Below are 16185 nucleotides of genomic sequence, written 5' to 3' on the forward strand. Positions count from 1 at the left end.
TTTTATACCCTTTGTAGAACTATAAAACCAAAATAATGTAGTCATTTCAAAGTAAGCCCTTCTGGTTTGTTGGTTATACATTTTACATTTAATACTTGCATTTAAAGTTAATTTGTATAACCTAAAACATTACAAGGTGTCACGTACATCTACCTAGGTCTGGTGGACTTCCTTATTTAATTAGCTCAAGCTCAAAATATTGTGAAGGGAGTTACAAGTTATACTAAGAAATCTCTTTTAAACTTCCTCCAGTGCTGAGTTTGAGCCTTGGGCCTTTCACTTGCTTAGCAAGTATTTTGCAGTTGAGCTATATTCCTAGCCCTAAGGAAATATTTTCTGTCACAAAGATAGATTATTATTTTATACTATGAATATAAATCAAGACATTTCCAAGGAGAAAAAACAGGTTTGTGCTTATAATTACAAGAATGGAGAATTCTATTATGGAATTCAAGTATACTAGAGGTTACTAAGCTTCAAGTTTTAAGCTGATACAAAGTTATGTGAAAAGAAGAAGTATATCTTTGGGTAGCAAGATGGCTCAGCAGGTTAAAGATGCTTCCTGCCAAGCCTGGTGGCCTGCGATTGATCCTCTGGAAGGAGAGAATCCCTCACAGGTCGTCTTCCACCTTGACTTTTATATTTATACCATGGCACACACCTCTCCCTCAACTAAATAATGTAATTTTATAATTTTGCAGTTTTGTTATATCATGTATTTGAATCTAAAGCTTAGATTGTTGAATAACTTAGTAAGAAATTGATTTTCTATTAAAGATTTCCTGAGTAACACTGAAGAAATGACATTCTGTGGTGTGGAGACTACTTCAGCTCTTGTAAATAAATCTTTGACCACCTTCTATAGTAATAGCTCAACTTGAATGTCACAACTAAAAAGGAGCCAATTTGACAGTGGCTTACTTCTTTATTAAGAATTATTTAGCATTCACAAGACTGAGGTAGGAGTCCTGCCATGAGTTCAGAGCTGGGCTGCGTTACATAGTAAGTTCTGCGGGAGCCTGGAAGGAGATCCTAATGATCTTCTCCTTGTGCAGTTTAACCTTGACTATCTTTGTTTACAATATGAACATTTGTTAAAGGGCAGAGACTTCAAATGTTCCTAGGTCACTTTTTTAAGTCTGTGCTTATGTCATTCCTCAAACTTTGAAGCCATTTGGAGTTAATAAGTCAAGAAAAGGTGTTATAACTTGACTCATAGTATTTATGCCTCAGATGCATCTTGAATTTATTTCCCAGAATGAGGCAAATCAGAACACATACACTCATTTTATAGAAATCACAAATTCAGTCCTATATTTTTAGAAATTTGCTTTTCAGTTATATTACTGGTTGTTTTATTGCTTATTTTTGATAAAAGATTAATAGTCAAAACAAACCTTATAGTTGTGAGATTAACAATTTCTAAAATTGCGATAAGGTTAAAGAATGGTTTGATCTTCCCACAAACCTATTTAAAATACAGTCTACAGAATTAGCTAGCCAATCTGTAATATTACATTTTTGAGATACAAACCAATGAGTATCTGTTGCTTTTCTGACATTGTTGTCTTTTGTTGTTGTTGTTGTTGTTGTTGTTGTAAATAATTGGGTTACTCATCTTTCTATTGCACTGTCAGCCACAGATATTTCATACATACCTTAGTTTCTCAAAGTACATTTTAAATATTATTAACCTTAGCATGCCTCATATTTTTAAATGCATTGTATTAAGTGTGACTTAGAATCTGCTGCTTGGGTGTTTCAAAAGAAGAAGGTTTTTAAAAATTACTTTATTAACTTATTTTTATAAGTTTATTAAAATGTGATACTTTTACATGCTTGACTTCCTCTGGAAAGCATTCTGTAAGTAAGTAGATGCTGAGACAGTTGGAGTTTCATGTGATTTTTGGTTGAATGTTGTTATTGGTATTGGGAGCAAAGTAGAATATCAAATATAAATTTCCTGGCGAATTCTAGATTTTAGGGTTGGCATCCCATGTTACTGTACTTTTCTATATACCCTTGAGACTTTGTTTTAAATGTGTTACTAGGATTATTCTGTACCTTCTCATTGCTCTTCACATTATAGTTAGGAAAATATATAATGGGTAATAGAGCATTATAGGAAAATGTGGGTTCTCTTAGGCAGTAATATAAATCTGTAGATTAAGAAAAGTGGATGATTTTGTATTTAAACTAGAAATTTCTTTTCCAAGCACACTAGATGTAACGTTGATTACAATGAATTAACTCTGTCCTCTTTTGTATAACTTTTGGAAAGCTGCTTCTTTGATGATTCAGATTTGTTATTATCATGAACTAATGGAACAGATGGCTAATTGCAGTAGGAGGAAAAAAAACTACTGACAAAAGAAGTAGATCATGGACTTAGCTTTGACATCTGAGTGTCATGAAGTTTCATTAACTAGGGACTGTTTGGAGCCGTCAGTTGCAATGAGTATATTAACAGCTATATTGGTGGTAGCATAATGTGGCTTCTGGGAGAGCCATATGCATGTCTTATGAAATATATACTTTTACTCCTGCATGAAGATATTGTATAGATGAAATAAATCCTTTAAGAAATTACACTAACATTCCTAGCTTCCTTGTTTTCATAACATGATCTAGCTGATTGTTTGCTTTGTACTTGTTTGATATTGTACTTGGTGCGCTGTTAATATATTTGCTTGTGAGTTTTAAAAAGCCCAGGCAGCACTGAGAATACTGCGTCTATTCGAACCACGTTTTATGTGTTCAGTAACTGTCTTAGTTATGGTTTCCACTGCTGTGAAGAGACACCATGACCATGGCGACTCTTGTAAAGAAAAACATTTAATTGGGGCTGGCTTACAGATTCAGAGGTTTAGTTCATTCTCATCCTGGTATGAAGCAATGCAGCGTACAGCAGACAAGGTGCTGGAGAGGTAGCCGAGAGTTATACATTTGGATCACAGGCAACAGAAAGAAAGTGACACTGGGCCTTGTTTGAGCTTCTGAAACATCAACGCTCACTGCCAATGATGCACTTCCTCTAACAAGGCCACTCCTTCAATAATGTCACCCTGTATGAGTCTATGAGAACCATTTTTATTCATATTACCACAATATTTATAAATTATAAGAAACAGCTATTATAATAGAAAGTGTTTTGAAGTCAGGAGGTGCTTTTAAATCCAGCTTATGCTATATACTCCAGATAAAATCTTGATCTACTCAGCCAGCAGTTAATATAAGTTACTGCTTAAATCAACAGATGAGGGCTAAGGAGATTGCCCAGCAATTAAGACTGCTTACTGCTTTTTCAAAGGATCAGGGATCCATTCCCAGCACTCACATTTAGTAACCCACAACTGCCTAGAACTCTAGCTCCAGGGATTGCCATTGTGTCTGGAAAATTATATAGTCTTAAGGATAAGGCATATTTCTTTAAATTACATGTTAAAAGCAATAATTCACATCTTAAGATACAACTATTAACATTTTCTGAAATTTTGTGCTTTAATGGCTAGTGGTAGAGCACTAGGAGGTCCACTAAGTGCTATAGACTAGGAGCAGCAGGAAAACTTAGAATATATTGGTTTAGAACTTTTATTACACATTGATTTTTACACACTTACATACTTTAAATCATTTTAGATAACTTAGAATACATAATAAAATATAAATGCTATATTTGTTTAGGGACTGATGACAAGAGAAAAATGTCTACATGTTTGACACATCTCCCTCCAACCCCCTAGAGTATTTTGAACTGAAGCTTGGTAAAACATGGAAGGGTGATATGGAGGCATGGAAGATCTGTTGTAATTGAAATGGTAGTCAGTGTTCTTGTTTGTTTGTTTGTTTTTGTTTTGTTTTTTAGGGGGGGTTCTTGTTTGTTTGAATTTTAAGTTTAAAGCAAGACTCTGTACTATCTGGTAAGGTTACTCTGGCTAATAGCTTCACATAGCTTCAATAATATGAGAAATAAAAGCTAGCTAGTTCAGATAGTCTGAAAGAGTAGATTAGTGAGAAGTGGTTTATCCCCTACCCTGCTGAACCAGTTAGACGAGAAATAAGTTACCAGTCAACTTATAATATGAACCTTAACCCAGTCCGGATAGTTTAGAGAACTATCTGATTAAAGCAAAGTCATTTTGCAATGAAGATACCGTTTTAAATTGCAAAAAATTCTGCCCTAAAATTTTCTCTTGTTAGGTGAGAATATATGTGAAGGAAGGAAAGTGCAAGAGTAAATAAGGTATAAAAATGAAGATTCCAAGAGAATTGAATCTCGTGTTCATCTCTGTAGCATAGGGGTTCACTTCAGATGAACTAAGTCTTAATAAAAACAGTAAGTTGCCTAAATTATGAAAAGAGGCTGACTTAAGACTGGTATTCTTATTCTTTGTTTTTTTAAGTAATTTATTTGGAAATTTGGGTAATTGTTTATTTAGTGCCTTAATTTCTGGTTCCTTAAATTGCTAGTTACTGAATTTTAAAGTGTTCCATTTATAAAAAATAATAAAGCTAATTCTACATTTATTTTAGGCATTACTATTAAGCATTAATAAAAATATATTAATAGAAATTACCTTCAATATAAAATCTGGGTGGAAATATATGCTCACTAATAAATTTTACATATTTCATTTGTGTGTGCCCAGATATGGCCACACATACCATGGTATGTAATTGTAGGTTCACAGACAACTTGGAGGAGTCCATTCTCTTCCTGCTTCATGTAGAACTGGGAGTTGAATTTAAGTTGTCAGGTTTGGAGGCAATTCATGTCACTAGCTCTCTCTAGTGAATTTTGATGAGAAGAATGATCTTGAATAAGCAGGACAAGAATAATACAAAGTAAGATCACATACGTTTTATAGATTTATTTGTACGTTATTTAGATCATGTGGTTTAGGGTTAGGTGTTTGTTTAAAAGGAAGAAAGAAGTAGAGAGTAGTAAATGAACGCTCGTTTTCATGCTGTATAGCTAACATTTATTTGCTATGCAAATATGTAGTCTTCATAGCACCTTTGTTAAGGTAAATTTGTTGTCAGTTTTATAGAGGAAATTGAAGGCCAAAGAGATCAGACAACTTTTCTATCTTTATACCCCTTGTAAGAGGTCCTCAAACCCATGTCTGACTTGAGAGTTTGACTCATACCACTGGTGAGAACCACATGAGCCCTTCATTTTGTTGTGTCTGTATTGTTGGAAAAGATTTCTTTGAAACTAGACTAAGATAGTTTCCTTTGTACAACTCATCTTCTAACACGGAAGTTGTCCTATTACAATGAACCTTTCTTTGTAACTATTTTCAGTCATTTTATTCTATTTGAACAGCATTTCCCATTTATTTCCACTTTCAGAAATGTAGTGAGAAATATATCTAAGCCTGATAAAAATCTACATTTAGGGTCCTAACTTGAAAAACAGTTTGCTTCTGTCTATTCTGTCTTATTATATGATCAAATGAACAATCATGTAAAGTTTTTTAACTAATAAGTTAACTTATTAATTTTTTATTATTGGATTTCCTTGATTGGTTCTTTGGAAATAAAATATGTGTTTAAATCCCTATAACATTGTTTCACTTTAAATATCAATAAGATTGGTAAGTAACCTTTTAATTGATAGAAAAAAAAAACACCTGTACACAAGTATGTACTCTCTTTGAAGTATTTTCCTATTCTGTCTACCTGAAATAGTCATAGAAGTTTACAATTACAAAGGATCCTAAATTAATACAATCCTGTCTTCTAGTTAATAACCATAAAGTCTTTTTTAAACGCTTTCTTTTTTTATTGGATTTTTTAAAACACTTTCTTATAAAATTTTTTTTCATTGCTCTTTTCCTTTCTCTTGAAACAAATTCCATATCCTCCCCTGTTCCCTACCACCAAGTTCATGGCACTCTTTCTAAAGAAAAAGTTTCAATAAGAAAAAAAGTGCAGGGAAAACATAGAGTCCATTTGTGTTGGCCTCATCATGGGGTCTGTCCCACAGTGTGGTTGTTATACCCACTGTCTTAGTTACTTTTCTACTGCTGTGATGAAACCATGACCAACTCTGGAATTAATTAAAATCCAAGTTAATGGGTTCACTTGTAAGATTTTCTTCTTAGTTAAGTCACTTGAAGTAGGAAGTGCCACCTTTAATATGGGCCATATCCTCTTCTGTGGCCTATATAAAGGAAAGAAGCTGCCTCTTTTTGCTTGCTTGCTCTTGGTCTCTCTGGCAAATCCATCCCTTCACTAGCATTAGAGCTTCCTCCTTTGGGACTCTGGCATACACTGAAGCCCAGCTGAGACCTGCATACTTGTGGACTCAGCAGCTGCTGGATTTGTAGACCTGTTCCAGGCACACAGTCATTGTTGGACTAGCTGGGCCACAGTCTAAATCACTTTAAGAAATCAGTGTTGGTGTTATAATGAATGTGCAGATATTCACTCTGTAAGTTCTGTTTCTCTAGAGAACCCTAACTAATATAGGAGTAAAGGAGGGGTTTTTTGCTTATGATTGTGAATCACAGTTCATGGAGGGAAGCCAACGCAGGTCTCAGCAGGAACCTGGGAGCAGAAGCTGATGTAAAGGCCATGAAGGAGTGCTACTTACTAGCTTGCTCAGTTTACCTTTTTATAGACCCCAGGACCATCAGAGTAGGGGTGGCACCACCCACATTGGGCTGGGCCCTCCCACATCAGTGACTAATTAAGAAATGCCCTAAGGGCTTACATATAGCCTGATCTTATGAAGGCATTTCCATCATCTCAGGTGACTGTCTTGTGTCAAGTTCACATAAAACTAGCCAACATACCCAATGGCAGTATTGGAGAAAACTGGTTTTCCTTTTGCCAGCAGTATCAGTATATTTTTTTAGTTAAGGGTGGTCCACTTTCCCTTCTCAGCACTGAGGTTTTGTGTGGTTTGAACTTGTGCAGTTCTGTGTGTGCTTTCAGTCTTTGTGAGTTCACCTTTATCAGTCCTATTGTGTCTTTATGAAAGATGGTGATTCTATAGAGTTATCCATCATCTCTTTCTATTAAAACCTTTCTGTGTTCTCTTCCATGTAGATCTCTGAGCCTTAAGCGTTTTGGTAAAGACAACCCATTTAAGGATGTGTACTCAAGTCTCATTGTTTAGTTGTGAATGTCTCTGTTAATTCCCATCTACGACAAGTAGAGACTTCTCTGATGATGGTTAAGGGACACTCTGATTTCAGGGTATTGTGGTATATTTTCAGGAGTCATTTTATTGCTATGTTTCTTTAACAGAATAATAGTAGTAGGTTTTCCCTAGGTCCATGATTTACTAGTCTCGGATTCTTGGCCACTTTGGCAGTATAGAGTGAGGTTTTGCAGATCTGTGGAATCACAAAGACCAAGAGAGGGGGCAGAAAGAAAGGCTGGAAGAGAATGAAATGAAATCTTGAGTTCTACTTCTGGTTCTGTCCTTTTCTTCATACACCATACTGCTTTTATTATTTTAAACCTTGCCATGTTTCTTAAATTTGACAAATCAAAACTTATATCATTAAGGAAACTTGACATTATTCACAATTTTTTTTTGCTCTTTTTCTTTTAATTTTCTATTTGGTACTCAAAAGCTTTTTGAGAGATAGGGGTATAGCTTAGTTCTCGGAGTGATTGCTTACCATTCATGGGGCCTTGGGTTTGGAATCCCAGCACTGGCTGCATAAATTGGGTGTGGTGTGTGTGGTGGTGTACTTTGGAGGTAGAGGTAGAAGAATCAGAAGTTCAGAGTCATCCCCACTGTGTAGCTATAGTAGGCTGAGACTCAGATAGGAGAACTTCATCCTCTTTCCTGTCCTCTTTTTTAATCTCTTCAGACTTACCCCTCCTCTCCCAGCCTGTCTCTACTCCTTTGGTACTCCACATCTTAGTGAAGATCCAGGATCCCCCTAGTTTAGTTCTCTCTGGCAGCCCCTTTCAGCCTCTCCTGGTAGCCGTCTCCATTCCTCTGTGACTCACTCCAGACCTGTAGACTAGCTCTGTACTAGGGAATCCACAGCTGGGACTCACACAGCCGGCTGCCACAGTTCCCTTTCTCGAAATATTTGAGTACATCCTTCATTTCTTTTTCTTTTTACATTTATTGTTTTCTTGTCTATGTTAGTTTGGCTTCAGGGGACAACTTGGATTCTGTGAATCAAACTCTGTTCATCAAACAGATGAACATGGCAAGCACTTTTATCCAACTAGCCACTTTGTGGGCTCTTTTATTATCTATGTGTGTATGCATTTGTGTACAAATACCATGGCACATGTGTGGATGTGAGAATGTACCTTTTGTGACCCTCCTGCCATGGTTCCAAGTAGTAAACCTAGGTGTTAAGCTTATGTACTGCTGAGCTATCTTGCCAGCCCCTTTTTAAGAACATGCCATTCTACTACAGTAGTAAAAACAGTATCGTTTCTATGTAGTTAATGGGATACTTAGAAAAATACAAGCAAAGCTCTTATAAAAAGCAAGTGTCAGGAAAAAAATCACATGTACACACGTTTTGTGAAGTAGTTGAAACAGTAATTATAAGAGGTATTTCTTTGCTGTCATTAGAAACTTGTTGGAAGCTACTACAGTTAAACAACCATATTAGCTCACATTTGTGTCTAACTCGTTCACATAGGCTCAAAGGAATAGCTTTCTATAACTGGAAAAAATATATGATCAGGCTAAATACATGGAATAATTTGTATTTTAAGTTAGTGCTAAGTAAAAATGAGAACAGGGAAGTGCTATTAGTGGAAGACTTGCTTGTAACGTAACAAATTATGTTATTGCTACACACAGTGGAAAGCAGTTTTAAAAAATGGAGATCAAGTTCAGCACTTTGTACTAATAAAATTATTTATATATAGTTAACCAGGAAATCAGAACTTTTTTCCTAGTTTTCAAGATTTGTTATGTGTGTTTGTGTATGTGCATGTGCTGTGGTGTGTGTGTATGTGTGTGTTTGTGTGTGTGTATGTGTGTGTGTGTGTGTGTGTGTGTGTGTGTGTGTGTGTGTGCCATTTGTGCCTTCTGTTCTGGTGCCTATGGATGCCCTGGGGCTGGTATTATAGGCAATAATGAGCCACACAATTTGGATGCTGGGCAGTCAGTCCTCTGGAAGAGCAGGAAGCTCTCTTAACCACCAAACCACCTCATCAGTCCCTAGCAGGATTTTTAAAAGAGAATTTAAGATTTATAATTCTGTACTATTCCTGCAAGTGTCCAGTATTTTTAAACTTATACATTAATGTATAAAACATTAGAAAAACTCATTGTGATACCTTAAGTATTTACTGGTTTTACTTTAGATCTTAACTAGTTTTCTCATAACAAATTACATTTGTTCGTTTTTGTTTTTTATTTGTTTTTCCTGTTTTCTAGGAAACTGACTGGACATTCTTTCCACATGGGCTACAGCATGGCAATTCTGAATGGTGTTGTAGCTGCTCTCACTGTGGCATGGTGCCTTATGTAAACCCACAATAGAACAACATTGTTGGTGAAAGTCATTGTTTTTGAAGTTACAGAAATGAAATTGCCTACTCAGAAGACTGAGAAATGTGATTCATATACATACTATCATCATCATTATGGAAGACCTTATAGAGGCCATTTTTTAAATCTATAAGATGTTTACTTCATCTTTTTTTACTTTTGTGTAGTTTATATCTGTTACAGAAATTATTTCAGTGGAAATCAAACATGGAAACTTGAATACAGGACCATGCCTACCTTTCTATGCACATTTTACTTTTTACTAACATTAATATTACTGGTTGAGGTAGAAATATTTATATACTACATTAAGAAAACAGTACTGAGGCCAAGTGTATTAGCAAGACCTTAAAGCCCAGCATTTTGGAGAGAGAAGCAGGTTCTGTGGGTTCAAATTTAGCCTGTAGTTGCACAATGAGATCATTTCAAGAAAAAGAAGAAACAATTTCTATTCTTTGAGACTTTGTAGAAGCTACATAAATCAGAGTTTTTGATAATCAATAGAATGCATATGTGCACTTATATTTTTGTGGAGTATACCTAGGGGTTTTATATATTTTTATAATATTGAATTTGTTTTTAAAATGATTACATTTATACCTATATGGTTGTAAATTTTATTTCTTAGCTGGTGTAAACCTGTCCTTTAGTATTTTGTCTCTTTTTAAAAAGCATTAAAGTACATTGACTTAAATTTAAGATTAAGTAAATTTATTTTTTAACAAAAAGATACTACAAATTCAGGGTAAACTATTTGTTGTTATAATGTTAAGAAATTTGATTTCTATTTTCCACAATTAAAAGTATTTATTTTGATGTATATATCAGGGCAGCAAAACTTGTACTATTTTGTTTTTGGTAAATGAAAACCTAAAAATGTTGTATGTAGAAATGTTTGAACTTGTGTATTTTTAATCTCAATTTAGTTGTCAAAGTAGAAAAAGTATTTTGATGCTCTGTATGTGTACATATAATTAAACTGTAATATGTATGTTGTAATATATTATACATACTGTAATTGTCATGTCAAGTTTTTTTGTTATTTTCATAGTAATTAAGCTTTAAATGTTTTCTGTCTTGCTTGAGAGTTAAGTGTTTAGAAAGTCACATCAGTTTTAGAAAGTTGAATGACATACACAGCTGTTTTTCCTGGCTGTAGAAAAACTTAGATTAGGAAAACATTGTGTAATCAACATGTATTCTAGCTAAGAGGCAATGAATGTGTGCAGTGCATTTGCAGTCCTACTGCTCTTACTACACAAGGGTTCTAAAACTCTTGATGTTTTCTCTAGATTCTCAAAAAAAAATTAGAAGTGGCTAATAATGTTCCAACTGAAGTGAGATATGAAGAGGGGCATAGATAGGGTCTTATTAATACCAGTCCCATGACTTACTACTCCTACTAGTTACACTTGCTACAGTGGTTCTGTGCTTGTTGTTGTTTATTGGCTTTTCCATACAATCTATTTTGACTTTATTCTTTTCACACATGCCCTACCCTCAACTCTTCCTATATCGTCTCCTTTCCCACCACCCCTAACCCATCCAACTTCATGTTCTATCTTTCAGGGGGGAAAGGAAATCTGTTGTTTGTTTGTCTGAATGACTGTTCTTTTGTTCTCAGCCATTTTACCTTCTTCTACCTTTTCCCTTAAAGCACCCGTATTACAAAGATATGTTCAAACTGTAAAACTACTTTATCTCCTCTCTACCTGTGTAAAGCACCATTATCACCCCAATTTGAATGGCTCCTTCTAAATTTTTTGTGTATAGTGGCAAGATTAAAGTTATAGTCAATTTTTCAGACACAAGGTAGCCTCACTTATAATGAAGATACACAGGAAATATAATACACTATTTCTCTAGAATACTATATAATCCTTTGGAATATGTCTCTTCATTTTCCACACCTAATGTTGGGTTTCAGTATTATAAACCATGTATGAGGAAAGTGATGGTCCGAGGTTACTTGTCTTAGACCAAGCTCTCTCCTGTCCATAGCAGCTGCAGTACGAATAGGGTGATGTTATTCAAATCAGCCAATGTATCAGTTTGAAGCTAAGCTCTTGAACCTGGGAGACAGAATCCCAGGAAATGCTGGCAACCATGTGAACGGAGCTTAGTACAAAAGTTGAAGTGAACACTGCTAATGATATTCTCCTCTTTCTTGAAAACCTGTCATTCTCAAAACTCAGTTACAATGTTTCCATACATTTGTTTCTGCTGTTTACTTACTTAGTCTTTTGTCATCTGCAGAATGAAGATGGAGTCACCTAACAGTTGGAATTATCCATATCCATTAGATGCCAGCCCATCAGTTTACCTATGGCTGATGATCTCTCTCCAAGACTTCAAAGGAGATATTAGTATAAAGCCAGCTTCTGAGTTTAGTGCTTCATCAGAAATTTCGTTCCAAATTGAGTTAGGGATCCTTTAAATGCTGCCACAGTTTTGTACTATCAAAAATTAGTCTCTAGTTATGTATTAAGTCTAATATTCAATGTATTAGTTTCCCAGTATCTTTACCTGCTAAGTGGAAAAAAATACTAAACCAAGACATTTTAAACTGAAAACAGTGCAACAGTGTTTGTAAGACCTGGATAAGACACTTAATATAATTTGTAATTTCAAGTATATCAAGTATAACAAGAGCTGAAAACTAATAATATCAAGAATTAACAGAATTTCAGAGTAAACCTTTTGTATACATAAAAGCCAGAAAGACTGGAAATGCAAAGATATTATTTATTAATCAGTGTAGAATGGAATTATATATGTGTATATATATATATATATATATATATTGTGTGTGTGTGTGTGTGTGTGTGTGTGTGTGTGTGTACACACTATCAAATAGTAAAAAGAGTTCTTTGAAAAATAGAACTCTGGTTAATTATATTTAAAAGGTTTTCAGTGTATTTTTACATTTCTGTTAACTTTCTTGACATTTTTATTAGAATCCAATATCTCAAGTAAAACCATCTGACCATGGAAAATAAGGTTTAATTGACATATCTAGTTGCCCAGGACCCAAGATGGTCGAAGGTAAAGCATAAAAATACATAAGTAGTCAAACACAATGTGCTCACTCACTAACCCATGGATGCAAGCCTGATAACCTCAGGTAGTGGATAACATAAACTGTACTTATCTTCCTGGAAAGGGAAGCAAAGGCCTTTAAAAACATTTTTCAAGGTTTGTTGTATTTGGTTTGGTTTGGTTCTTTGTTCTCAGCTTACCCAGTCTGCTAGATACTTGGAAGCATTCAGTTTAATGCTGTTTCTCTTGGAAGTCTTGGAACACCCTGGCTTCTTCAGTCAGTTTTTCTGGATGTTCCAAACAATGGATTGATATTGATAGATAAATTGATATCATGTTTTATACTTCTGTTTTGGCTTGCCAATATTCTTAAACTTTTTATTCAAAACCAAAATGTGGCTATCATAGATTATCTTACTGTACAGAACTTCCTTGAGCTTCCTGGTCCTTATTTTCTTTGCTGAATTAATTCAAACAAGTTACATAAGTATAGAGTTTATTGCAGAGCATAAGAGGTTAGAGCAGACAGTGGACAAAGGACACATTGCAGAGGAAACCCTTCCACAGTAAGAGTGGACAATGGCAAGGGACTCAGTGCTGACTTAATGTTGAGGGAGGCCTTATATACTGTTTGGAGTGCAGTTTTTCTAAAGGATGTCAAAGCTGGAGAGATCTCATATTTGTAATTTAAGGACACAACTGAAAATGCTAGGGAAACAAAAAATACCTCCCGAAGAGTAGATGGTAAATAAATTTAGGGCTCAAATTGATGAAATAGAAGCAGAACAAAAACATTAAGAAATATCAACAAAGGGAAGAATTGTTTCTTTGAGAAAATCAACAACCTGTACAATCCCTTACCCAGATTAACCGAAGTCAAAGAGAAGATCCGAATTAAAATTAGAAAGGAAGGGATATTTCAACAGAGCAGAGAATCACAGAGACAGACTTTGAAAATCTAATTGTGACTGGAGGGATGAGCCAGCTGTTAGGAACTTCTTACAGGGGCCAGGTTTGATTCCTAGTACCTTTGGCAGTTCATATCCAATTCCAAGACGAACATGATACAGACATACATGTAAGCAAAGCACACATGGAATACAAAATAAAAGTCTAAAAATTGTTTCCTTAAAAGAAAATATATATTCCACTAAACTAGAAACACAAAAGAGGGGCTGGGGATTTAGCTCAGTGGTAGAGCGCTTACCTAGGAAGCGCAAGGCCCTGGGTTCGGTCCCCAGCTCCGAAAAAAAGAACCAAAAAAAAAAAAAAAAAAAGAAACACAAAAGAAATGGGTGAATTTCTTTAAGTGCATGGCCTACCAAAGTTAAATCAACATCAAATAAGCAATTTAAACAGACCCATACTCCCAAGTGAAATAGAAACAGTACCCCCCCCAATCAAGGGCTATATTTAGTGCCTATCACACCTTTGAAGATGGATTTATGCCAATATTTCTCAAATTATTCTACAAAATAGACACAAGGAACATTTCCTAATCGCTTTTATTTTAAAACTACACAGAGACCCAACCAAAAAAATTATGATTAATGTCCTTTAAGAGCATGGATGTAAAAGTTCTCAATAAAGTACTTAGACATCAAATCCAAGAACACAGCAAAAAGGTTATGATTGCTGTGTTGAACACAGCAAAAGCTAGCACTTGGAGTTCCTAGGCGAAAAGAACAATGACCCATGTAGAGAGATTTATATGGAATGTCTGGGATTTATCGAGAAAGGAAAGCAGCTTTATAGGTTGGTATATTTAAAGGAAGAGTGGTGTTACTGGGAGTGTCAAGCCTTATCTAGAACTTTAGAGGTGATGAGAGATCAAAGTTACATCCTGAATATACTTCTCTCCAAAAGACACTTAAAGACACTTTCCTTCTGGCCATCAGATTGGCCTGTAGTATCCAGAGGGACATGCAAATACCAAGGCGAGGATTGAGTTACAAATTGTTTCTGAATTTAGGTTTGACCTTGAAAAAACTTTACAGGCTGTCTGTATGCAACACAATTAGGTTGGCTTCATCCCACAGGTGGAAGGGTGGTTCAAAATACATACATCAATAAATATAAACCACCACATAAACAGCCTAAAAGACAAAGAACACATGGTGATCTTAAATGCCGAAAATGCTTTTGACAAAATCCAATAACCCTTTGTGATAAAAGTCCTGGAGAAACTAGAGATAAAAAGGACATTCCTCAACATAATACAGGGAATTTACAGCAATCCCACAGTCAGCATCAATGTAAACACAATCTCAAAGCATTACCACTAAAATCAGGAACAAGACAAGGATGTCTACTCTCTCCATATCTGTTCAATACCTAGAACAATGTAAACTTCAGGAGGTCGAGGAAGAACTCAAAGTATACTTGTAGGCAGTATGTTTTTTTTTTATACATAAAATACCCTAACAATTCCACCAGGGACCTTTTATAGCTCATGTTATAAGCAAAGAAAAATCCAAAATCAACATACAAATATTAGTAGCCTTCCTATATATCTATGACATGCTAAGAAACAATGTTCAAAATAGCCTCAAATGAAATAATATAAATTATCTTGAAATAACTCTAGCCAAGCAAATAAAAGTAAAGTTAAATTAAGACATAGAAGAAATAAACAAGATGACACCAGAAGATGGAAAAATCTCCAGGTTCAAGCAAGGATCAGTAAGATTAGCATTGTGAAAATGGCCATCCCACCAAGGGCAATCTACATATCCAATGCAATCTCTACCAAAATTTCAACACAAATATTCACAAAGTTTGAAGAAAGCTGTCTTCAACTTCATATGGAAACCAGCATATAAAAAAAAAAAATCAGGATAGCTAAAATAATCCGAAATAAAACTACTGGAGCTATCACTATCACAGATTTCAGTTCATAATATAGAGCTATAGCAAGAAAAAATGGTACTGGAATAAAAAGACACATTCTAAATCAGAACTTTAGACGTAAGTCCACACACCTATGAACACATGGTTTTTAACAAAGAAGCAAAAGAAAGTAAAACACACACATGAGAAAAGATAGCATTACCAAATAATGGTGCTGGTCAAACTAGATGGCTTCATGTTGAAGACTAAAAATAGACTCATACTATATCCCCACAGTGAAAATGAATCAAGGACCACAACATAAGACAAAATACCCTGAATCTGGTAGAAGATAAAGTTGAGAATAGACTTGAAGACACTGACTCAGGAAATAACTTTTGGAATAGGACACTGATAGCACGGGCACTAAAAACAATTAAAATGGGACCCCAACGAGCCTGAAAATCTTCAGTATGCCAAAGGACACCATCATTCAGGCAAAGGACCAGCATACAGAATGGGAAAGGATTTTAACCAATTTTACATCTGATAGAGGGTTAGTACCTTAAATATATAAAATACTGAAAAATAAGAAAACAACCCAGTTAGAATTGGGGGCACAGAACTAAGAGCAGTCTCAAAATAAACACAAATGGCTGAGAGATAAAATGTTCAACATCCTTAGGCATCAGTGAAAAGCAAGTTCAAATTACTTTGATATTTCCTCTTACTCCAGTAAGAATTGCCAAGACCAATAAAACAAATGACAGCTCATGCTGGCAAGAATGTGAGGTAAGGGTAACAGTCATCTATTGCTGGTGAAA

General features: G+C 35.1%; 1 protein-coding gene across 3 annotated transcripts in view; it reads left to right on the forward strand.

Moving 5' to 3' along the window:
- Arl6ip6 (ADP ribosylation factor like GTPase 6 interacting protein 6) overlaps positions 1-12066 on the forward strand; it is a 27985-nt gene extending 15919 nt beyond the window's left edge. For 2 of the 3 annotated variants that reach the window (XR_010064684.1, XM_039105669.2), the window contains one exon: positions 11750-12066. Coding sequence is in view for 2 of the 3 variants with exons in the window: in XM_039105669.2 (XP_038961597.1) it covers positions 11750-11930 (181 nt within the window). In the remaining variant the exon portion in view is untranslated. Of the gene's footprint in view, positions 1-9379; positions 10512-11749 lie in introns of those variants that run through there. The other variant, NM_001024310.1, reaches the window with a different exon arrangement.
- The last annotated feature ends 4119 nt before the right edge of the window (positions 12067-16185 follow it).

This window comes from Rattus norvegicus, chromosome 3 (genome assembly GCF_036323735.1).
Source record: "Rattus norvegicus strain BN/NHsdMcwi chromosome 3, GRCr8, whole genome shotgun sequence".
Classification (NCBI taxonomy): domain Eukaryota; kingdom Metazoa; phylum Chordata; class Mammalia; order Rodentia; family Muridae; genus Rattus; species Rattus norvegicus.